This window comes from Leopardus geoffroyi, chromosome E3, assembly GCF_018350155.1.
Source record: "Leopardus geoffroyi isolate Oge1 chromosome E3, O.geoffroyi_Oge1_pat1.0, whole genome shotgun sequence".
Lineage (NCBI taxonomy): Eukaryota > Metazoa > Chordata > Mammalia > Carnivora > Felidae > Leopardus > Leopardus geoffroyi.
Genome location: NC_059340.1, coordinates 14,870,424 through 14,894,169, shown reverse-complemented (window position 1 = coordinate 14,894,169; position 23,746 = coordinate 14,870,424). Strand labels below are relative to the sequence as shown.

Here is a 23,746-nt window from a genome sequence, read left to right as displayed (position 1 = left end):
ATGCTCTTGTGTGCTCTCTCTCTCTCTCTCAAAATAAATAAATAAATAAATAAATAAATAAATAAATAAAAGGGAATTGAACTCAGAGGAAAGTGTGCCTCGCAAGAAGCAACAATGAGTTGAGTAATTGGTGAACTTGTGCAAGAGTCTAGAAAAGCTCTGGTTGTAAATGGAACAACAACAACGACGACGACGGATAATGGGAGGGCTTGAAAGGAAGGTTGACCTGAAACATTGGACAACAATAACACGGAAGAACAAGGCAATCCAAAAATGAGAAACAACCCAATACATAAATATGAGAAGCTAATTGACAGAAGAGGAACCCAGAATGGCCAAAAGTCATAGAAGAAGATGCCTAAACTAGCAATCAGGGACATTCAGTTAAGAAAAATGTCTAACAGTCTGCTAATACCAAATGTTGGCAAGGCTGTGGGGCAAAGAAACACGCGCTTAGACTAACCACCCATCTTTCAAAGGAATCCTCTCTCCACAGTGTGGGCTATACTTAGGCAGCCACTTGCTTCTAATGAATTGAATAGAGTGAAAGCGACGGCATGTGATTTCTAAGACCAAGTCATAAAAGCTCCCTTCTATCTCTTGGATCACGTCTCTGGGGGAAGCCAGCTGCCATTTCATAAGAACACTTGAGCAGCCCTATGGTGGTGCCCGCAAGGAAGTGAGAGCTTTTGTGAATAGCTGTATGAGTACGCCATCTTGGAAGTGGATCATCCGGATCCAGTCACGCCTTCTGAGGGTGGTTGCCCTGGTCCATGTCTTGACTGCAGACAACTCAATGAGATCTGCTGAGCCAGGACCACCCAGCGAGGCAACTTTTGATTCCTGAACCACAGAACCTGTGAGATAATAAATATTTGTTGTTCTAAGTCACTCACTTCAAGGGCAATTTGTTACGTTCGCAATAGAAAACTAACTCAACCACTTTGGAGAGCAGTTTGGTAAAGCCTGTGTGATATTTTATGTAGGTCTCTGGGCGGAAGAAAGGTTGGCAAATATATACAAAGAGACACACACGAGGATATTCCCCGGAGCATACTTTGACGTCAGTTACATAGTGAATAAACAAATTGCAACATATTTATACAGTGGAAAACTATGGAGCAGTTAAAAATAAATCAGGTGTATATACATGGATTTGGACAAATCCCTAAAATTTATTGTAGAGTGAAATGGGCACGTTGTAAAAGCATATGTGTGGTGTGATATTATTTATGTAAATGTAAAGATATATACAGCAATACTATAATATATTCTATACAGTTACTAGAAAATGTAGGGGAATTTAAAACATGGATGGGAAGGATGCATTTCACAGTGGAGGGGAGGAGGTGGAGGAATGGGAGAGGTGGGCAGGGCATCAACATAATCTTATTATTACTGTCAAAAAAAAAAAAAAATCTATGCCAAGCAAGGTAAAATATCAGCCTCTATTCAATCTGAGTGGTGGGTCCACGCACACATGATTTTATTTGCTCGATTTTCTATTTGCTTGAAATACTCTTTATTGCCATTAATGGAGATTTTCCTTCTGCTACTATTTTGGGTTCTTTGCTTTGCGAGGCCTGCCCCTTCTCCAGACCAGCTTGCCTCTCAGTATATTGTTTTCTGCTTTTTGACCTGATATCGCCTCACCTACTCGGGATATTTTCTTATGAATTTGCATTCTCATTTCATAGGCACCCTGCTCTCTTTCTTGTTTGTAAGGACATAACCAGAAACCGTAAAATTGTCCTCTTTCTTGGATCCTAGCACTGTTGACAGTATGTTCTTTGCTTTACATCTTCTTAAAAGTGCTTCCTCCTGTAATGATGCAGACTTTTCTTATGCAGACCCCCACGTTGGTGTTTTCTGCTTACTCATTCCTGTCTGATTTGAGCTCGATCCCAACTCTGTTTGCCAATTGGCATGCCCCTGCAGATCTTCACAAGGGAACACAATTGTTTTCTAAGTGCTTAGTCAAATGCCCGGTGTCTGGCTGGCATTCATGTGGCGCATCTTTGCTGGAGGAAGATCGGATCTTCTCGTCTCCCCGTTACTGAACTCCTGGGCTGTGAGGAGAAGACGTACATTTCTGGGGTGTTTCAGATCTTCTGCATTTCTTCCTAAATCAAAAGTAAGACATGAAAAGCCATAATCCACCTAGGTCTTTGCTCCTAGGGTCCTTCTCACGGACACCTGTGCCTGCAGCGAATTTCACATCTCCACGTGCAGGGCCTGTGCCCCCAACCCTCCCATTTCTAGCCACGTGGCCTACCGGGAGGTGTGATCCTTGAGTAGCTGGAGGTAAGGGGGTTGCTGCTTCCCAGTGATGCCGAGGACAGCGGGGATTTGACCCAGGTTGCTTAAAAAAAAAATTTTTTTTAATGTTTATTTATTTTTGAGAGAGAGAGACAGAGTGTGAGCAGGGGAGGGGCAGAGAGAGAGGGAGACACAGAATCGGGAGCAGGCTCCAGGCTCCGAGCTGTCAGCGCGGAGCCCGACGCGGGGCTCGAACTCGCAGACTGTGAGGTCATGACCTGAGCTGAAGTCGGACGCTTAACTGACTGCGCCACCCAGGCGCCCCGACCCAGGTTGCTTTTAAAAAGCAATTCCCACGTAGTCTGGAAGGGAGATAGCCTGATGTCATGGTTGGCCATTCCCGAGCCCCTGAAATAGGAGAGAGTTTGGGTAGCCCCTTGTATGCCCCTTGTATGTTGGGCATTTGACTAAGCGCTTCTAAAACAATCGTGTTCCCTCTTCAAGATCTGCAAGGGCATGTCTCCTGGCTGCACAGGCCGCTCTGGGAAGTCCGCAGTCGATTCCGTGCTCACCCCAGGCGCCCTCGGAGAGCGCAAGCTTCAGCTGAGGTCTTGTCCCTCCTTTCCAGAGTCCGTCGAAGACTTTAAAAATTCTTAAGTCCTTTGAAAAAGTTTCAGAGACAAGGTAAAATGCCTTTCTCTAGATTTCTTCCCCCCCTCCCCCTCTCTGAGGTCCATTACCAGCACCTATACGACCGAAATAAAGAGCAGTGCTTCTCAAACTATTCGTGGGGAAGGATTAGTTCGAACATGAAGTCAACTGGTCCCCTGCTCAGATGTGGGGACAATGCTATAAATTGCTGTAAAAATTTCTATGCTGTCTTTCAATTCCTGTCCTCATCTCGGTGCGGACCAGCAGTAAGCCGTGTTCAACTGGCAGTGGTCCACAGGCCACACTTTGAGGAGCCCTGCAGAATTACATTTTGGTGCAGTATTTGTCCCGAATAATAATATCAGCCCACAGCAGCGTGCCTGAGTCTTTGGGACGGTAGACAAAAACTTGGAAGGTGTATTAGTCTGGGTTCTCCAGAGAAACGTAACCAGTAGGGATGCCTAGCGAGATTTATCATAAGGAATTGGCGCAGCCGGTGATGGAGGCCGAGAGGCTCCATGAAAGGCGGTTGGCAAGCTGGGGACCCAGGAGAGCCAATGGTGTAAACGCCAGTCTGGGTCGGAGTCTGAAGGGGGGAGCAGATGGTGTCCCAGCTTAGCAGTTAGGCAGAGAGAACGCGTTCTCCCTTCCTCTGCTCTTGTGTTCTCTTCAGGCCTCCGGCAGGTTGGATGTGCCCTCCCCCCCCACCTTGGGGAGGGCAATTCCCCCCCCCCCCGCCAAGCCTACTGACTGAAACGTTCATTTCATTCAGAAACACTCTTACAGACACACCCAGAATAATGTTCAGTCAAGTTGGCACATAAAATTAACCATCCTCGACGGGCATCCTCTCAAGTCGATGTGAGTGGGTCTCTTCTGCTTATTACTCTGCCAGGAAACATGCCAGTTCCTTGCCCCTAAAAACAGAAGCCGCTCCTTCCTTCCTCTCTCCCTCTCTCCCTCCTTCCATCCACCTCCCTTCCTCCCTCCCTCCCTTCCTTCCACCCTTCCTTCCTCTCTCCCTCCCTTCCTTCCACCCTCTTCATTCCTCTCTTTCTCTCTCTCTCCCTCCTTCCTTCCTACCTTCCTTCCTTCCTCCCTCCCTCCCTTCCTTCTACCCTCTCTTCATTCCTCTTTCTCTCTCCCTCCTTCCTACCTTCCTTCCTTTCTCCCTCCGTCCCTCCCTTCCTTCCTTCCTCCCTCCCACCCTTCCTTCCTCTCTTCATTCCTGTCTTTCTCTCTCTCTCTCCCTTCCTTCCTCCCTCCCTCCCTTCCTTCTACCCTTCCTTCCTCTCTCCCTCCCTTCCTTCCACCCTCTCTTCCTTCCTCTCTTTTTCTCTCTCTCTCTCCCCTTCCTTCCTTCCTTCCTTCCTTCCTTCCTTCCTTCCTTCTTTTTAATCTTATTTCTAGTATAGTGAACACATAGTGTTATGTTAGTTTCAGGTTTGCAACACAGTGATTCAACAATTTTACACATTACTCAGTGCTCATCAAGATAAGTGTGCCTTTGCTCCCTTTCATCTGTTTCACCCTTCCCCCATACCCACCCCCTTTTTAGCCTCCTGATACCTTGCCCTCGAGGTGACAATGAAGCCAGCCTCCCCGGTGCCCAGGAAGCAGACTCATCTTCAGTTCTGGTGCTTTCCATTCGAATAGCTCCTCGCTCCTGATACAGTTGGTTGCTTGTTGAGAGCACGTGGCATTGGGACGCACCCCCCCCCCCCGCCCCCTGCCCCGTGCTCTGCTGTTCACACACCAGATCCCTCAGCACCCGGGTGCACATTGCCATTCAACTTCTCTCTGAAGCTCGCCCTCTGCCGGGTCCTTACTGATCCCCTCTTAATAACCCAGCGTGTTTTATTTTCAACCTACTGAATCCGTGGTCTCTTTGCCCTGCGTCCTGCTTCATACAATCTTCAGCAGATAATCACTGGTATTGTTGGGAGTATGTCTAGTATTAAACCCAGTGCTTTCTGGAATTTATCTTTTTTCACATTTACAAAAATACCGTTCGGTGTATATCAAAACCCCATTTTTGCATAGGAGGAGAGTGCTGCTAACAGAGGTTAGCAACTAACCTCCGTGGCCCATAAGGGTAAGAGCTACAATTTCAGTCCCAACCCTGGATTTGACCAGAAAGTTCTGACTCCTTACCATGAAACTGCACTGCCTTACAGAAAATACAAAAAAAAAAAAAAAAAAGTCCATATGACATACCATCAAATTAATATCTCTCGATGAATAAAATTGCCACTGAAAAAATATTTCTTGGAAAGAAGGATACATCTTTAAGTTCCGGTGCAGGATCGTGTTTGTCTCTGCTGATGAACTTGTGTGTGTTTCCCTTCCTTGGCCAAAGAGACCATCTGAAAGCTTGGGTTTCCCCAGGTGGCGTGGAGTGAAATTTAGTTTTTAATTGCAGCGGCTGTTTTTAGCTTCCTTGGGATTGTATTTGTTCCTCCCTTTCTTGAACACGACTCCATTTGTCCACGCGCAGGGTCCACTTACATGTTTCCTTTCCCCACTCTACGTGGAGCGGTTGGGGGCGCAGGCTGGGCACCCTGATTGTGAGCCCACTTTTGCAAGCTGCTTTTTCCAGAAGCAAATCATGTTGGTCTGTCAAATGGGACTCACTGGTGGCCAGTTTTCTCTGCAAAGTGCTCCACATATATTCTGTGACGGAACCTGGGGAGGGGCTTGGATTACATCCGACCGAGTATAACCTTGTCACTGTGGCTGGAGGCATTTGTGTGGTGCCCCCAGAGCCTCAGACAGACAGGCTCACAATGGGCAGATGTTTATAAAACGCGGACAACCTAGAATGATGAGCGGTGAAAGGGGAAGGGGATGTTTTCTGCGCATGTGCTGAGCTCAGCGGCCGGGGGTTGGGGGGGACTCTCCCGGGGGGGTGAAATTAGTGTCTTCCCATGTTTGTACAACTTAGAAATTAAGATAACCGCTGATAAAGCCGACTGGGTCCTGCGGCCAGTGGTGGGAGGGAAGCTGAAGCCAGTGTTGGGAACTAAGCACAGCCCATGGCCCTGTCCCCAAATTAGGATTGGCCCTGGCAAAAGGGACATCTGATTCTCACTTTTCAGTGTGTTTGGTCTGAAAATCTTCGCTCGGTGAAAAGAGGAGATGGTAATTGAAGTGTTTGTCCAAGAGAAAGCTTCTTGTATTGAACTTCTTTTAATGTTTATTTATTTATTTATTTATTTATTTAATTTTTTTTTTCAACGTTTATTAATTTTGGGGACAGAGAGAGACAGAGCATGAACGGGGGAGGGGCAGAGAGAGGGAGACACAGAATCGGAAACAGGCTCCAGGCTCTGAGCCATCAGCCCAGAGCCTGACGCGGGGCTCGAACTCACGGACCGCGAGATCGTGACCTGGCTGAAGTCAGACGCCTAACCGACTGCGCCACCCAGGCGCCCCATTTTTAATGTTTATTTTTGAGAGAGAGGTGGAGGCGAGGGGCAGAAAGAGAGGGAGACACAGAATCCGAAGCAGGTTCCGGGCTCTTAGCTGTCAGCACAGAGCCCGACGTGGGGCTCAAACCCACGAGCTGCGAGATGACGACCTGAGCCAAAGTTGGACGCTCAACCCACTGAGCCACCCAGGCGCCCCAAAAGACTCTTGTTTTTTATGTGTGAGGATAGATTCAGCTGCGAGGCGTAAGTCTGACTTCTAATTAGCTGAGAATGTTCCCCTTGTGATTGGCCAGTGTAGACGTGCTTTGTAACTAGCATCCTGCCGTTCGTGATTGGCTGGTGGATGTAGGTTTTGTTAGCCGGGGAGGGGTGAGTGTGGTTTTGGAGCCTGATGGCTGGCTCTTGCCTCAGCCGTGTGTCTGTTTTACTTTTTGGGGACCCAGAACATTTGTGAGAGATGTCCCGTCTGTTACGATGAGTGAAAAGTACCTTTGAGAGAAATCGAGAAATCAGGAAGTGTGGCCTATTTTTCAGGAAGATAATTAATTCGTTTTTAGACATCTTGAGTTTGAAATGAGAGTTTGACATCCGGTGGAAATGTCTGGTGCTTAGCTGACGCGCTTAGTGGAAATAGCACTAAGAAGGCCTGTGTTCTAGAACTGATTCTTCTGCTAACCGGCTCTGTGTTCCGGGTCAAGCCCCGTAGCTTTTAGGTGTCTCGTTGGTTAGTTTGTAAGTCAGCGGCTCCCAGCCCAGTGTGTGCTCTGGACTGGAGAGAGGGTGGGGTGTGGGTCCTGCAGGACTTGTCACTTGTCACCGGGTGTCCCTGGTGCCTGCCGGCTCCAACCTCCCACGGTTAGGATAGTTCTTGTCACGAGTGTGGGTTTGAGGGACAGCAAGGCTGGATGTCCTGAGCGGTCATCCTCAGAGACGGGGGGGGGGGTCTTCCTGTAAGTTATAGCTTGTACCTCATCAGTGCCTGGAGGGCCCTTGGGGCTGCTCCCTCTTATCGTACAGGTGCAAACCGTAGTAAGAAATAAGACTTCACAAGTGGCTTCTCTGGAGAGTGAGGGATGTGTGGGGAGAGAGCTCAGGAGTTCTCTCTCTCCCACAGAACCCTGGCAGAGAGGCCCTCACCTCTGCTTGAATGCCCCCAGGGGTGGGGAGATCACCCCTTCCAGTGCTGCCCAGTTCATCTTCCCGGAGCTCTGTTAAGAGGTGTTCTTTACTCACAGCCTGTAATGGACTCCTCGTACTTCCTACCTGTTCCCTAATTCCACTCAAAGGGGGATCAGTCCTCTTCGCCCCCTTTCCAGATAGGGGAGCACAGCATGTGTCCCAACACGCTCAGCGGCTCCCTCGCCGTAACAGAGGGTCGCGTTCTCTGTGCTGTGGAGAAGCCCACCTTTCTAGCTGCCTTGTCTTTCTCTTTTCCACTTGCTCGGTCTCCCTACGCTGCCTCTTTCCTCCCTCTTCCCCTAGCCTGTGTCGCCCTGGTGGGACCTCTGAAGCCCCAGGGCTGTCTTCTGGGCAGAGGAGCTTTGCTGGTCTAAGGGATGCAGTAATTCCCTGTAAGATTCTGGAAGCAGCTTTGTTCTGGGACACCGAGTGCCACGCGCCTTTCTGGCAGGGCGGGTGGCGTGAGTGGCGTCCCAGAGGGCTGCGCTCATGAGCGGCTTTGACCAGCAGGTGTCTGCACCCAAGCCTGGCACGGGGGCCGCTTCTCCCAGGTGCGGAAGGTTGTCTGTATTTACTTAGGGCCTGCCGTTTCCCACCCGATTCGGGTGCTGTGTGAGTGGCTCATCTGCTTTACCTGGGAGAAGTCAAACCCTTGGATCTCCACACGGTCACAGCTGAGACGCCCAGTCCCCGGGGAGCCCAGCATTTCTGAGATGTGCGTTCCTTAAGGAGCACCAAAAAAGTTTATCGGGCCAAGTAAAGGAGCAGGGAGGCTTCTTCTTTGCCTGGAGAGGACGAGGATGTGATGATGACATGATGTCCCACGGCGTGCAAGGACCACATGGTTCCAACTCACGAGTAAATCGGGACAGTGAAGTAGCATGTAAAGCAAAGAAAGCGCTAGAACTCGGGGTCACTGGGGAATTGTTCAGGCCACGGGGACCCTGGGATTGTCTGACTTTCCCTCTAGAAATGTGATGGTTCTTTTAAAAGTGACAACCGGCCATCTGAAAACCAAGGTGGTCCTTTCAGGAAGGAAAGAAGGAACGGACGGTGACCTCTTTCTCTCCCCACTCCCGCTTCTCTGTGAACAGGGAGAAGATGCCTTTCCACCATGTGACCGCTGGCTTGTTGTACAAGGGGAATTACCTCAACCGATCTCTGTCCGCGGGCAGCGACAGCGAGCAGCTTGCTAATATCTCCGTGGAGGAGCTGGACGGTAAGGAGCCCGCCCTGTCTGGGAGGTCAGCCACCCACGGGAGGCATCTGAGGCGATTGTGCGTCTACGGTGAAAGCGCCAGACTCTGGCCACCGGTTGTGGCCAAGTCGAACGGTGGTGCGAACGGGAACGGGCTCAGAGATAAATTCTGCATAACTGACTTCTTTGTGCGGGACAGATCTCGTTATTTGGTTTCTTTGTACACGGACTGGGGGGACAGCCTTCAGCTCCCAAAATACATTTTCCAGTTTACGGAATCTTGATCACCAGTGGCGTCGTCATTTTTCCATATTGTCATTTACGCAGGGCCCAGCTGTAGGGGAGGTTTTAAGCCCTGCTAATGGCTGTCTCTTGACTTGGGGCCATGGTGCTTTGAATCCTGCCCAGATCAGAATCCTCTGGAAGCCTAGACATGGTGGGAATGGACAGCAATTATTTTAATTGCCTCTGTTCCTTTGTTACACAGTGTAGTCCTGGGTGTTCAGGGCAGGGATAGGGATGGGAACACCATGACTAAATTCATCCTGGGACCGTGCCCTGTCGTCTCCTCATTGGTAACCCCCTGATTAAACAGCAAAATTACAAAGAGGAAGAAGGACTTTATTTCTTCGAGAATCGAAAATGAGGTGGAATCAGCCAGATGTTCAGCTAGGTGTTACATCCGCAGAGGCCGAGCCAGAATCCACTCTCCCCGACGTTTTGGGATGCCGTGTTCCTTGTGAACACCATTTTAAAGCATGGAGTTGAAATTTGCTTTCTAAAGAGAAGTCAGAGTTACCCCCGATGGCCCACCTATTTGCTTTTAAGTGACATGGTCTGACCAGCGTGCTGTCTCCGTGCAAGAGGGGCGCCTCACGGCCGTTACTCGCAAGAGGAAGGCGGGGAAATCCAGCTCTGGGCCAGCGAAGCCCAGCTTGCTGCAGACTGGGCAGGAGTGGAGGAAGGCGGAGGGACAGGGCCGTCTGATAGCCTTTCCTGCTCTTGTCCATTTTGATTGCTTGCTCATCTGAAAGACTGGCTTATTTATATAAGTAAACCATAAGGCAGCAGAGGCTGGTGGGTAGGGTTCCCGGTGGGGGCATGTGACAGGAAGCCGGAGTGACAGGAAGCGGAGCCAGGCTCACCCCCGTCTGGACAGAGGCTGGTGGCAGGAGAGGAGAGCAGGACCCTCGGGGGATCCCCTCGGCTTCAGTTGGCCAGAGGACATTCGGACACAGAAGCAGGCAGTAGGGGCCTGACTGCCTCCAAAGCCAGGTGACCATAGAGAAGGCCAAAGCTCAGCTAGTATGTTGAGCGGGACCCAGGCTTCCCCGGACCCCCGGGGAGTCCGCTTAGGGAAGTGGTGCATTGATTTGGGGGTGTGTTTGCATTTGTGTTTAGTTGAGTAGGTCCCTGGGCTCAGTCATCAGCAGGAGGGGCTGGAAGGCTCCGTGAGTAGAGGCCATGAGATCCGGGCAGGAAGTCCCTGTGTTTAAAGGTGACTCTTAAAGAGGTCGAGATGACTAACCAAAGGGAGTTTGGAAATCACCTGTGGCTCTCACAGATCCTGGCTTTCCCTTGCCTTTTCCCTTCCCTCCCCGCGTTGCTCTGAATAATCAAGAGATGATTTCTCCTTGGAGCATCGGCTTTTTTCTCTGTTAAATCTGGGCCACTGCCAGGGCGCACAGCTTTTCAAGAGGACTGCGGGCTGGATTTTGCCGTCCCCGCCACGCCCCCCCCCCACCCCCGGGGTGGCCAGTGGAACCGCTCTCCGTGTACCTGGACAAGTGGCCTAGCTCAGGAGCGTGTTTCACTCAGCCCCAGGCAGCCGAGCAGGGCTGAAAGGTGCCTTCTCAGCAGGCACGAATAGCAGGGAGAGATTCTAACAGCCCTCAAGCCTACATGGGCAGGCTTAGCAGTGGGGGCCCCGCGGGGTCCCTAATGAAGTCCAGCCAGACTTTATAGCCTGAGGCCTGAGGCCAGCTGCTGAAGACACTCTGTCGTCCTTCAGGAGGGTAATCCAGCTCTCAGCTTGGAGAAGGGCCATTTATTTTCTGATGGAAGATTCCTTCTACTTATTTACTTTTGGCCAAGGTGAACCCTGAGTTATGACTGCTCATGCTTTATTACGAGCATCTTGGGGCTCCGGGCAGGGCTGTGCAGGTGTGCACTGAGGGTAGAGCCAGGAGGCAGGGTCTGAAAACCAAGCCGCAGGTTGGTTCTCGGGGAAGGCACCTTTCCGAGGCTTTGTCTGTTTGCTGTTCTCTGAGCCCCAAAGACCTGTTTCCTGTTGCTCTGGGCCACTCATTTATCCTCAGAGGAAACATGGCATTGCACAGGGAGTTGATGTGTTGGACCCTGAGGGCAATCAAAGCTTCCTTTGTGATCCATTAGTTGGGCACCGCCTTCCCTCACTGTGCCCCCTTCCTTACCCCGTGGCGGCTGCAACCCCCCCGCTTACGAATCGCCGAGGGGACAGGTTCCCCTACCCGGCTACTGTTTATCACCCGGGATAGAATGTCCCTTTCCTTCAGTGGAAGGGACAAACTCACCCGGTCCGTGAGTGGTTACCTTCTGAGAAGAGGTGTGAAAAGAGCCACTCACCATGCAGGTTATCTCCAGCTGACATACACTCTGGAGAGTTTCCGTTTCTTCTCTTTAAACAAAGAGAGGGAGTCATGCAAACCTGCATGAAGTTGGCCAGACTGGAGTTGGAAATCACCTAACAAACAAACTCAGCAGTGATGAATTGGTGGAGACATTCATTCATTCATATTTAATTCATTTGTCCGTTCTTATTTATTCATTCATGATAGGAATGTTTACCCGCATGCTTTCTGGGTAGAGGAGGAAATGAAAGAAGTATAATATTCGTTACCTGTTCCCAAGGAATTTGCAGTCTACCCAGGGAATTTATGTGCATACAAAATTTATTAGCAGTATCTTTTTTTTAAATTTTTTTTTTTCAACGTTTATTTATTTTTGGGACAGAGAGAGAGACAGAGCATGAACGGGGGAGGGGCAGAGAGAGAGGGAGACACAGAATCGGAAACAGGCTCCAGGCTCTGAGCCGTCAGCCCAGAGCCCGACGCGGGGCTCGAACTCACGGACCGCGAGATCGTGACCTGGCTGAAGTCGGACGCTTAACCGACTGCGCCACCCAGGCGCCCCTAGCAGTATCTTTTTAAAAAAATATTTATTTATTTATTTTGAGAGAGAGAGAGAGAGAGTGCACATGCATGAGTGGGGCAGGGGCAGAGAGGGAGGAAGAAAGAGAGTGAGAGAGAGCAGGAGAGGTACAGAGATGGAGAGAGAGAATTCCAAGCGGGCTCTGTGCTATCAGCTCAGAGCCCCACATGGGGCTCGATTTCATGAACTTCAAGATCGTGACCTGAGCCGGGATCAGGAACCTGACGCTTAACCAACGAAGCCACCCAGGTGCCCCTTTTAGCGATACCTTGCACTTTCAGAGTGTATCATGTAAAAGTTTATTAGGTTTACCAATTCTAATTTTGTGAAAACCATTGTCTTAATCCTATTGACTGACTAATCTTACGATGCTGCTGTCTTAATCTTTAAATTTACGTCTGTCTGAATTCATACGTTTTCATTCATACATGGCATGAGTATCCATTGTATGTCAGTATACTTCAATTTCTGTATCCATTTCACTCAGGATGGATATTTGGGTTTCCCATTTGGGGCTGTTAGGATGTAATCTGGCCACTGTGAAACGTCTGAGTGCGGGTATTTCGTGCCTTTCGTTCTAATGCTACATTTTCATTCTTTGTTTTCCACATCATACATCTCTACTCACATCATTTTATGTAGTCTGCATTCCTTCTCGAGTTTGTCTTCTACATCATTGACTTACTTGTCTATAGTCATTAAGAAAACTTTTTTATTACTGCCTTTAGAGCATATCTTCAGTTTTCTGGAAGTTTCAGTTTCCTTGAAGCTTAATTTTACTTCAGTAGTCCTCCTTCCTTTTTCTTTTTCTTTTTCTTTTAGAGAGAGAAAGAGGGTATGTGAGTGGAGGAGAGGGGCAGAGGGAGAGGGAGAGAGAGAATCTCAAGCAGGCTCCACGTCCAGCATGGGGCCCAACCTGGGGCTCGATCCCACGACCCTGGGGCCATGACCTGAGCCAAAATCAAGAATCAAATGCTCAATTGACTGAGCCACCGAGGTGCCTGCCTCCTTCCTTTAAAAAACAAAAAACAAAAACAAAAAACAAAAAACACCCAACTTTGGTTAAAATAGAATACAGGGAAGTATTAATGCACAATTCAGTTATTATTGAACATGAACATTCATTCAACAACTACTGAGGCTAAGGAATGTAGTATTGTTAGCACCTCAAAGTATCCCCGAGGCCCTTTCCAATGCCTCTTCCTCAAAGACAACCACCAGCCTATTTCCTCTCAGCGTTTCATGGTGTTTGCATTTCCCTTCATCTCAGTGGGGCCAATGCCATGTCTGTTCTTTTGTTCCCAGCCTCGTTTCCTCAACATATTTGCGAGACTCAGCCATGTTTTTGAGGATAGCTGAAGTTGATTCATTTTCACTAATCTATAGTATCCCATCATCTATAAATATGCCACAATTACTTATCTGTTCTATTCTCAATGGGTATTTGGGTTGCTGCCATCTTGCAGCTATTAGGGTATAATCGGACCATCCCCCTTTTTTGTTGCTGCAGTAGTCTTAGGATGTGCTTTCCTCATGCCTCTGACTTCTTGCCTTCCTGGGGCCTTATTTGTTTATTCTCTCTCAACTCTTTGTCTTATTGAGAACGATGTGGACACAGTTTGTGAAAATCTCTTCTGTGTCTTGTCATGATGTATACAGATACACATATATACAAGCCTTTCCTCCACGTCTTCCAGCTGATGCTACCTTTACTTCCCGGTAGAAGATGTTTTTCTAGGGTCCCTTTTGCTTTTTTCTGTTCTACTTTGTGACTCCATAAAGTCCTTTGCGGGCCCAGAATCTGTGAGCCAACAGGGTTTGTAAAGAAACTTTAGTTTCTTTGTTTTGTCTTCACTTTATCTTGGACCTGGGATAATTTTCCCCTTGTCAGCCCCAGCTGGAGAGTCCAGTTTGTAGAAGCCACTCATCTAGTCCATGGCTTTTTTTTTTTAATGTTTATTTATTTATTTTTTTGAGAGAGAGAGAGAGAGAGAGACAGTGTAAGCAGGGGAGGGGCAGAGGGAGAGACAGAGACAGAGACAGAGTGTAAGCAGGGGAGGGGCAGAGAGAGAGACAGAGACAGAATCCAAAGCAGGCTCCAGGCTCTGAGCTGTCAACACAGAGCCCGGTGTGGGGCTCGAACTCACAAACCACAAGATCATGACCTGAACCGAAGTCAGACACTTAACTGACTGAGCCACCTAGGCGCCCCAAGTCCATGGCTTCTGAGTGGAGGTGGGACCTTTGGTTTTTGTTTCTTTTTTAATGTTTTATGTATTTTTGAGAGAGAGTGCAAGCTGGGGCAGGGCAGAGAGAGAGAGACAGAGGGTCTGAAGCAGGCTCTGCGCTGACAGCAGTAAGCCTGATGTGGGGCTTGAGCTCACGAACCGCACGATCGTGACCTGGGCTGAAGTTGGACGCTCAACCGACTGAGACACCCAGGTACTCCTGGAGGTGGAATCTTGTTTGCCGCCACTCCTGGGTTTGCTTCCTGTGCCACAGAATTATGTAATTCCTTTGTTTCTCTCTTGTCTTGTTCCTCTTCCTATTCCCAAACTAGTATCCAGCACTCAGTGATCCCAGGTTCACTTCTCATCTTTCCCCCAAATAATGCAGGATGGGACATAGTAACCCATAGCTGTTGCTGCTCCTGGAGAGTAGGGTTTCCTGATGAGCTTACAAAAAGGGGTGCTGCTGGGCTGGGTTTGGATTGGGTTGGGGAATAGGTCACCATGGAAAACAGTTGTTCTGAACTAGGGAGTGACCGCTTCCTTTGCTGGGCAGGTAGCCTGTGGGTCGCTGTTTGCAGGAGCCAACAATGGCGGTGAGTCAATGTCCTCCTGCCATAAGTACCTCTGTAGTTCCCAGGGTGGGTGGAAATTGCTTTTCTCTGGTTTCTTTGGTGTTGCAAACAGTGAAGATTCTCCTCAATTTGACGTGTGTATGCATCTCAAAATTAATATTTCTGGGGATGTGCTCTTATCTACACTTTGGGGGGTATTTTAAATTTTTTTTTTCAACCTTTATTTATTTTTGGGACAGAGAGAGACAGAGCATGAACGGGGGAGGGGCAGAGAGAGAGGGAGACACAGAATGGGAAACAGGCTCCAGGCTCCGAGCCGTCAGCCCAGAGCCCGACGCGGGGCTCGAACTCACGGACGGCGAGATCGTGACCTGGCTGAAGTCGGATGCTTAACCGACTGCACCACCCAGGCGCCCCTGGGGGGTATTTTAACTTGAGTTTGGGGTGCTACTTTCTGTAGCACCTGGCGGTGCTGCTTACACCCCTGGTTTCGACGTGTGTCACTGCTTTGGCATCCACGTCGCTGGCTGGTCCTTCGCCCGCATCTTCTCTACCTCTTTGTCTTTTTCAGTGTTCCTCGCGTGCCCCTCATCTTCTGCCCACTGTAGTCCCCTGGGGTTGTTTTTTGTTGTTGTCCCCCAAGACACCTATGTGCTGATTGCCTCGACGTGCATATCTTCGATCCCTGCCTCTCTCTTGCAGTTTAGATCTGCTACCCATCGTCCTGTGTAGATGCCTCACGTGTTCCTTAAGCTGCAGAGATCCAGAGCTGAATGGATTTTCTTTTTTCTCCAAAACTGCCTCTCCTCTGGAATTTTTCGCAGGAAATTATGTCACATCATACCCAGTCAGCTACAAAAGTAATCTGGGAGCCATCCTTGATTCTTCTTTTTCGCTCACCCCCCCACGTGTAATTGGCAAAGTCATGCAGATCTTGACTTCTTTCAACATATCTCGAAACGATCCCTTGCTCTCTGACCACATTGCTTTTGTCTTGGGCCAGGTCCCCACCTCCCAGACAGCTGTAGTCACCAGGAGTTGATCTCCTTGTGCCTCGTCTAGAGTGTCATTCATGTCTCAGTTCAGTTTCATTTCATTGGAGGGATACTTCCTAATCATGCACTTGATTAGGTTATCCGACTACTTGTAACTTTTTTTCTTCTTGGCCTACAAATATATTAGTATATATTTTTAATATTTCTTTAATCTTTGAGAAGCCTGGGTGGCTCGGTTGGTTAAGTGTCCAGCTCTTGGCTTCAGCTCAGGTCATGATCTTAGAGTTGGTGAGTTTGAGCTCCACATCGGGCTCCGTGCTGGCAGTGCAGAGCCTGCTTGAGATTCTCTCTCTCTCTCTCTCTCTCTCTCTCTCTCTGTCCCTCCTTTGCTTGTGTTCTCTCTCTCTATCTCCTTAAATATATAATAAACTTTAAAAAAAGTTTCTTTAGGGGCGCCTGGGTGGCGCAGTCGGTTAAGCGTCTGACTTCAGCCAGGTCACGATCTCGCGGCCCGTGAGTTCGAGCCCCGCGTCAGGCTCTGGGCTGATGGTTCAGAGCCTGGAGCCTGTTTCCGATTCTGTGTCTCCCTCTCTCTCTGCCCCTCCCCCGTTCATGCTCTGTCTCTCTCTGTCCCAAAAAAAAAAAAATAAAATAAACGTTGAAAAAAAAATTAAAAAAAAAAAGTTTCTTTAGTCTTTAAAAAAATTTTCAAATCCATAGAGGTTTGGAAAGTATAGTGAATAACTGTATGTCTTTATCTAATTGTTAATATTGAAGCATTTGCTTTCTCTCTGTCTCCCTTTTTTCCAACACACACACACACACACACACACACACACACAGGCATAGACCCAATTTTTTTCAGTTCTAGAATTTTAATTTCTAAAATTAATCTCTAAAATTAATTTCTAAAATTAATGTCTAAAATTCTAGAAATTTAATTCTGGGTTCTTTTTTGGAGTTTTCATTTTTTCTGCTGAAATACTCATCTGCTTACTCATTGAAACAATATTTTTCTTGAATTATTTGGACAAATTTTCCTATATTTATAGTAGCTCTTTAAAGTCTTTATGTACTTAGATCCCACATCTGGGCTCTAGGTCATCTTGGGATTGGTTTTTATTGTTTTTTTTTTTTAATTTTTATTTTTTTTAGATTATGGTAACACTTTCTAGTTTCTTTGCATGCCTATTAATGTTCGTACACCGGACATTGTAATGCTATGCTATGGAGACTCTGTGTTCTGTTATCTTTCTCTGAAGAGGGCTGATTTTTGCCTCAGGAGGTAGTTCAGGTACTACCTGACTGCTTTCAAGTTGTTTAGGTTTGGTTTTATGCTTCTTCAGGGTAGGGCTGTGGGAATCCCAACATGTCTCCCAAGCCCCTCTAACTTGGCAAGGACTCAGCCTCCAAACGGTCTTCCTTGTGAGTCTCATCAGGGCTTGGTTTTAGGTTTTGATCATGTGGATCTAAAGAGGGCCTTTAGAGTGTGTTTTTTATTCTTGTGATGTGGTCCTTCTAGTGTCTCAGCTGGATGCCTGGGGTATTAATGAGGTTTTTTTCAGACATCTGGGATTGCTTCAATTCTAGTATTTCTTTTCTCTTCTCAACTTCCGAGAAGCTGCTTCCTGGTAAGTCTGGTTTAATCTCAACTTACATGTGGGTAGTCCAGCCTTTGGCCAAGTATTCATAGGAGACCCACCTCACCTGCAGGCTTCTGGGGCTTTCTCTGTGCAGTTTTCTTCTCTCCGCTGCCTTATCCCATAAGGTTCTAGTTCCTTCAGCTACCCCAAAGTATGAACTGGGCTTGGGAAGCGGTCCCCAGGTGGAGAGCTCACCTGGTCAGTTTCCCTTCTCCCTACACTTGTAGTCTTGCGCTGTCCATGGTCTACTGCCTGGAAACAGCTGCTTTCTGTATTTTACATATTTTGTTCAGTTGTGTGGTTGTACATGGTGGGAGGGTTATTTTTATACCAGTTACTTTATTGTAGCAGAAGTCTGTTGTTAATAATTTAATTTTTTTTACTCAGACCCGTTAAAGGCAATTTTCAACCAACATAGCACTTACCCTTAAACTTTTCATTTTTGTTTATAATTCTTTTTTTTTTTTTTAATGTTTATTTATTTTTGAGAGACAGAGAGACAGAGCATGAGCAGGGGAGGGGCAGAGAGAGAGGGAGACACAGAATCTGAAACAGGCTCCAGGCTCTGGGCTGTCAGCACAGAGCCCGATGCGGGGCTCGAACTCACGGACCATGAGATCACGACCTGAGCCGAAGCCGGACGCTTAACCGACTGAGCCACCCAGGCGCCCCCGTTTATAATTCTTAAATTGCTCTCCACAGCCTACAGCTGTGTGAACTTTACTGAAACAAGCATACGACGTCTCGAGTGGCCTGGACCCTTCCTTTTTTTAAATTTAAAAAAAAAATTTAAATTTGTTTTATTTTTTGAGAGAGAAAGAGAGAGGGCTGGGGAGGGACAGAGGGAGAGAGAGAGAGAGAGAGAGAGAGAGAGAAATCTTAAGCAGGCTCCGTGCTTAGCATGGAGCCCACCACCTTGAGATCATGACCTGAGCTGAAATCAAGAGTCGGACGTTCAACCCCCTGAGCCACCCGTGCCCCCCAGACCCTTCCTTTTTGTCCGCTTGACTCCCTGCTTTCCTTCCAGATGGTTCCTTGCCACCTCAAGATCTCTCCCGCTTCTCTGCCTTTGTTCTAGCTGCTTCTGTCTACTGGAACCCATCTTTCAAGTTGCAACATTGGTGGTGGTCACCATCATCATAATCACCCGAGCGGAAGTTTATTGAGTGCTTATTCTGTGCTAGGAACCGTTCAGAATGCTTTATATGAATTAACACCTTTCATCCTTCCAGTAATCCTCTGATGCAGGTATTATTGTTAACTCCATTTTGACAAGTGTGGAAGATTGAGACGCCGAATAACCTTGTCCAAGGCTGCTAACTAGTGTGTGCAGATTGTCACCTGGCTTCAGAGCCCATGCTGGTTAACTTTTATGCTAGGCCTCCTCTTTCCTGCTAGATGAGACCCTTTTGTGCCTTCCCTGCACCTTCATGTCACTATCGTATATATCACTGCCACCGCTGTGACACATGGGTGAGAACCTGCCTGATTAATCAAGCGTGCAGTGGGTGGAGAGATATTTTTAAAGCTCTGTGTGAGCCCAGTGTGCTCCTCACCGAGAGGTGCACTGCAGCCCCGAGAAGGCTGGTGATGGGCATGATTTCATGCCAGAAGGGGGCTGGGAGCTCTGAAGGACCCCTCCCCACCCCCACCCATCTGGTCCATCATATATTTTCTTGTAAAGAAGACTCCCATCCCTCCCTCCCTTCCTTTTTTTTTTTTTTTTTTTTTCCCCTCCTCTCATTTCGCTGGTTGATTTAAAAATCCAAGAGGCACACCCTACTTGCCTTTTTGGAGACACTTCCTTCGACAGGCTTTTCAAGAGGGGTTTTAAGGAGGCAGAGACATGACTGTCACAAGAAGAGAAACTCGCAACTCTTATCGGAGAAGGCTGATGGCTCCGCGTTCTCTCTTCCAGAGGAGGCGATAAAACCTACACAAAGAAGCACATCATCCAACAAGAGTGGGAGTGCCAGAAACGCAGCTCGGCCCCCAGAGCTGGGAATTAGCCTCACCACCTGGGTCTTTTATCTACCAACGCGACCTGCCTTTGAGCCTTGAGAGGGAAGTCCCTCGTGGCTGGCGAGTCTCTGAAGCCCTGTTACAAGCAGAGCCAAGGAGGGATTTCTCTGATGGTAGCTGCTTCCCAGGGCCCACTCCTTAAAGGGACAGTTGCTTCAGTCTTCTTAGAGGTTCCTGCCCCTTGTTCTGAAAATGCATTTTGGTAGCTGCATCCAAGAAAGAAACCTGAGTCCCGATCCTGCCACTTTCCTCGTATTCATTTGTAAATTTCTATGCTGCCTTGCTTCCAAATGGGATCTAGACATCATATGATAAATGAAGAGGCAAACTGCAAAGGCTGTCAGAACAGAAGTGGAAAATAAAACTCCACATACAAAGAGGAAGAAAAAAAAATGACAGCCCCTTAAACTAATGCAGTTACTATGAATGAGTGTGAAATTTAGCTCTAAGCTTCCAACTCTGGTCGGGGCAGAGAGGCTACACGTGTTACCTTATTCCAAGGATGGCGTTAAAGTGCCCCATTGGAAGAAGAATCTTCTCTCTATTTTATTTTTTAAATGTTTATTTATTTATTTTGAGAGAGAGAGAGAGAGAGAGAGAAAGCATGCGAGCAGGGGAAGGGCAGAAAGAAAGAGAGAATCCCACGGGGCTCGATCCCATGGATGGTGTGAGATCATGACCTGAGCTGAAATCAAGACATTTACCTGACTGAGCCACCCAGGTGTCCTCATCTGTATTTTAAATAGGAACCCTTTGGCCCATAATAAAAATACCCAATATGCAAGTATTTTGTATTATTTCAGAGATGTTGGTGGCTACCAAGTTTTTCTCACCCCCAGATTTCTGAGGATTTATTTTTTTTTATGCTTTTCCACTAGTAATAGTGGCTTATGATGGTGGTGATTCTCAGTGAAGGATGAAGGATTGCAGACTCTCCAAATGCAGAGAGACGAGGGAAGGTTGTAGTTTAAAAAGTCTTCCCGGGGCGCCTGGGTGGCTTAGTCGGTTGAGCGTCCGACTTCGCTCGGGTCACGATCTCACGGTCCGTGAGTTCGAGCCCCGCATCAGGCTCTGTGCTGACAGCTCAGAGCCTGGAGCCTGCTTCGGATTCTGAGTCTCCCTCTCTCTCTGGCCCTCCCCCCGTTCATGCTCTGTCTCTCTCTGTCTCAAAAAAAATAAATAAATGTTAGAAAAAGCTCCTCTTAAAAAAAAAAAAAAAAAAAAAAAAGTCTTCCCATTGGCTGATTCTGAGACCCGCCCCCCACCCCCCCTTGGCAATAGAACATGTTTCTCTGGTTCCTCCTCTGGAGATAGTAGGCAGAAGCGATATCTTGGTATGAAAGTTCAAGAGCCGGCATCATAAACCATGACCTTGACTTGGGATATTTGAGGAACAGGATCTACCAACCATTCATCTCTCTCATAAAATAACCTTGATACTGTTTCTGTGGAATCTTCCACTTTCAACAGAAATGCATCCTAACAGATCTCCTGAGGTAATTAAACCCGGCGGTGCTTCTCCACATAACTAAGTAAGGTAACCTGTTGAGTAGAATTGTTCAGCATTATCCATCTGGATGCCGAAGGGAGTTTGCCAAAACTCATCATTCTGATGTTGGCTTCATTGATACTGAGCTGTTTTTCCTGGTGGTAATTGGCTAACAGCAGGTTCAGCTGCTTCCTGGGACTACTCAGGGATGTGATATTAGCAATATGTTCTAGCAGGGATGGCTCACTGGTCTTTCCTCTTCACAGTGGCATCAAGAGCATCTCATCTAAACACATCTCCAAATCACTTAAAAGCAGGTGCTGAGCTGGGACACAGCCATTTAAAATACAATTTTTTTTTGCTACCAAGATGGTCATTCCTACTTTCTCTAACTCTCAAGCCAGAAGAACACTAAATTTACATTGAGACCTGAATTATTATATTGCTGTGTGACAAATACTCCAAAAACATTTTTAAAAAGCCCTCCAAAACCCAAGTCTCTTATCAGGATCAGAAAATTCAGGCATGGCATGGACGGCTGGTCTGCCTAGCACCTTTCAAAATGTTGGAGTCAAGGGGCGCCTGGGTGGCTCATTTGGTTAAGTATCTGATTCATGATTTCAGCTCAGGTCATGATCTCTCGGTGGTGGGATCGAGCCCCACGTTGGGCTGCATGCTGGGTATGGAGCCTGCTTGGGATTCTCTCTTTCCCCCTCTCTCTCTGCCTCTCCCCTGCTCGTGGTCGGTCTCTCTCTCTCTCTCTCTCAAAAATAAATAAATAAACAAACATTTTTTTAAAAAAGGTTGCAGTCAAGACGTTTCCTGGGACTGCAGTCATCTGAAGGCTTGATTGGGGCTGGTGAATCTAATTCTAAGCTCATTCACAAGGCTCTTGGCTGGACACCTCCCTCCCTCCCTTCCGTGAAGGCTTGTCCATAGGACTGCTTGAGTGACTTCAAAGCATGGGCTTTGCCTCTTGCTAGCATGAATGATCATTTTATGACCTTGTCTCAGATGTCCTATTTCGTCACTTCTGCCATATATATTCATTAGAAGTGTTAGAAGTGAGTCACTAAATACAGTCCACGCTTAGGGTAAGTGGAATTAGGCTCCATCTTTTGAAGGAAAGAGTTACCAGGTATATTTTTTAAACCACCAAAGGCCATATAGCTTGGAGATGGTTTCTAGCTATTAAATCAAAAGCTAATGCAATGTATATAGAAAATTCTAAAATCACGGCAGTTTCTTTATGCAATGAAGAAGAGAGGACCGGTGGTCATGGTTATAAAAAAAGGAATTAAAGCCTACCTGTTCTTGACGGACTAGGGTCTCGGGAGTCCCTCAGTGCTGGGTTCTTATCCCAGTTGTACCACTTAGCAGCTCTTCTCCGATATCACTTTTTCCCCTAATAGCAGAAATTTTAGCTGGACCTGTGGATGCTGGCATAAAGACTACGTTTCTCAGTCTTCCTTGAGAGCTAGATGTGGCCATATTAGTAAATTCCAGCCAATGAGATGTAAGCAGAAGTGACATTGGGCAACTTTTGGTGCATGTTGCCTCTTCTTTATCCTTTCTTCCTTCTTATTATTGGGATGGGAAAGTCCTCATCTGACACCATGAAGACAGAGTTTCACCACGGAGACCAAGACAAAGAGTTCCGTGGATGCCGGAATGCAGAGCCGGAAGGAGCCTGGGTGCCTGACGGTGGTGAAACAGAGAGAAATCCACTTCCACTGTTCCTCTGGCACTCAGATCGGAACCTAAACTCCCAGAATCAGCAGCCATACGACCACAGATGAGTAATCCAGTCTCTAAACCCATTTCCAAGTTTTAAATTAGCGCCTTACATGCAAAACTGCTTTCAAGAGTCTCCTGCTTACTGTTTTTGAGGAGGAAGCACTGTTGGTAAGGATTAGGTTTGATGAGTCTGTAATTTCAAAACATCGCAGGTTTGCCCCTTTTCTCATATATGTATTGACTGTATTTCAAACTCATCTGTTGAAATTCTAAGAGAAGAGGCTCAGCAGGGCGAAAGGGGGTAGAGCCAACAGGGCAGGCGGGATGGCAGGGACCCTAGAGCCCTCTAGGGGGTCATTGACTTTGGGTGGGTTTGCCTGCATGTTGAGGGCAATGCACGTATACACCATGTTTATCCCTATGTGCAAACATGGTCAAAGTCTAGGCGCACAGCGATCGCTCAGAAACGCTCGTTGAATGAACGGACGCCAGGTCTTGTGCTACGAGAAGTTTGTCCCAAAGCGAGCTAATTGTTCCTGATTGTTCGCTCTCTAACAAGAGTGGATTTGGGATGATCTGTATGGCGGTGATGTGTGGTTGATGATGCATGACACGTAGGGACCTGTGACTTACTGCAGTGCTCCGTGAGTTTTGGCTTTTTCACCGGCACGGTGTAGATGACAGTATGTACTTTCCAGGGATGACGTAGACTAACACATGCAGAGTGAGTTACTGTTGTGTATTTCACACGTGCCCAATACATAGTAACGGTAGTAGTAATTGTTGCTGTCGTTGTGTTGACGATGTTGACCGTGGCGGTGGTGGTAGTGGTAATGACAATGACAAGACACACCCAAAGGATGGTCACTTCCAGGTGAGGGGCAAGGTGGCTCTTTAGAGGAAAAAACAGACCACTAGCCAGAATCCTGCACAATTATCCTGGCGGGACAGGCTCACTTCAGGATGTGAATGTCCCTAATTGGAAAGGCCTATCAACGTGGACATCTCTGGACATCCCATTTTGATTCTCTATGTCTTGGCTGTAAGCCCCATAGGGACACCTTTCCTACTCCTTCTGCCCCACCCTCAGCTCTTTATCTTTCAGAGACCCTGCCCTCATTGGTGTAGAGGCAAGAGTCTAAATTGTCAA

The 23,746-nt window shown here is 47.6% G+C and overlaps 1 protein-coding gene and 1 long non-coding RNA gene across 5 annotated transcripts in view; one reads left to right on the top strand and one right to left on the bottom strand.

The window, feature by feature from the left end:
* Positions 1 to 23,746, top strand: part of CALN1 (calneuron 1) — a 539,412-nt gene that overhangs the window by 135,039 nt on the left and 380,627 nt on the right. For all 4 annotated transcript variants that reach the window (XM_045461918.1, XM_045461917.1, XM_045461919.1 and 1 more), the window contains one exon: positions 8,615 to 8,739. In XM_045461918.1, the coding sequence (XP_045317874.1) occupies positions 8,615 to 8,739 (125 nt within the window). The remainder of the gene's footprint in view (positions 1 to 8,614; positions 8,740 to 23,746) is intronic.
* On the bottom strand, positions 12,603 to 22,524 carry LOC123589595. The gene is made up of 2 exons (XR_006708411.1): positions 22,168 to 22,524; positions 12,603 to 12,722 (listed from the first exon to the last, which is right to left on the bottom strand). It is a non-coding gene; the product is annotated as an uncharacterized LOC123589595 (long non-coding RNA).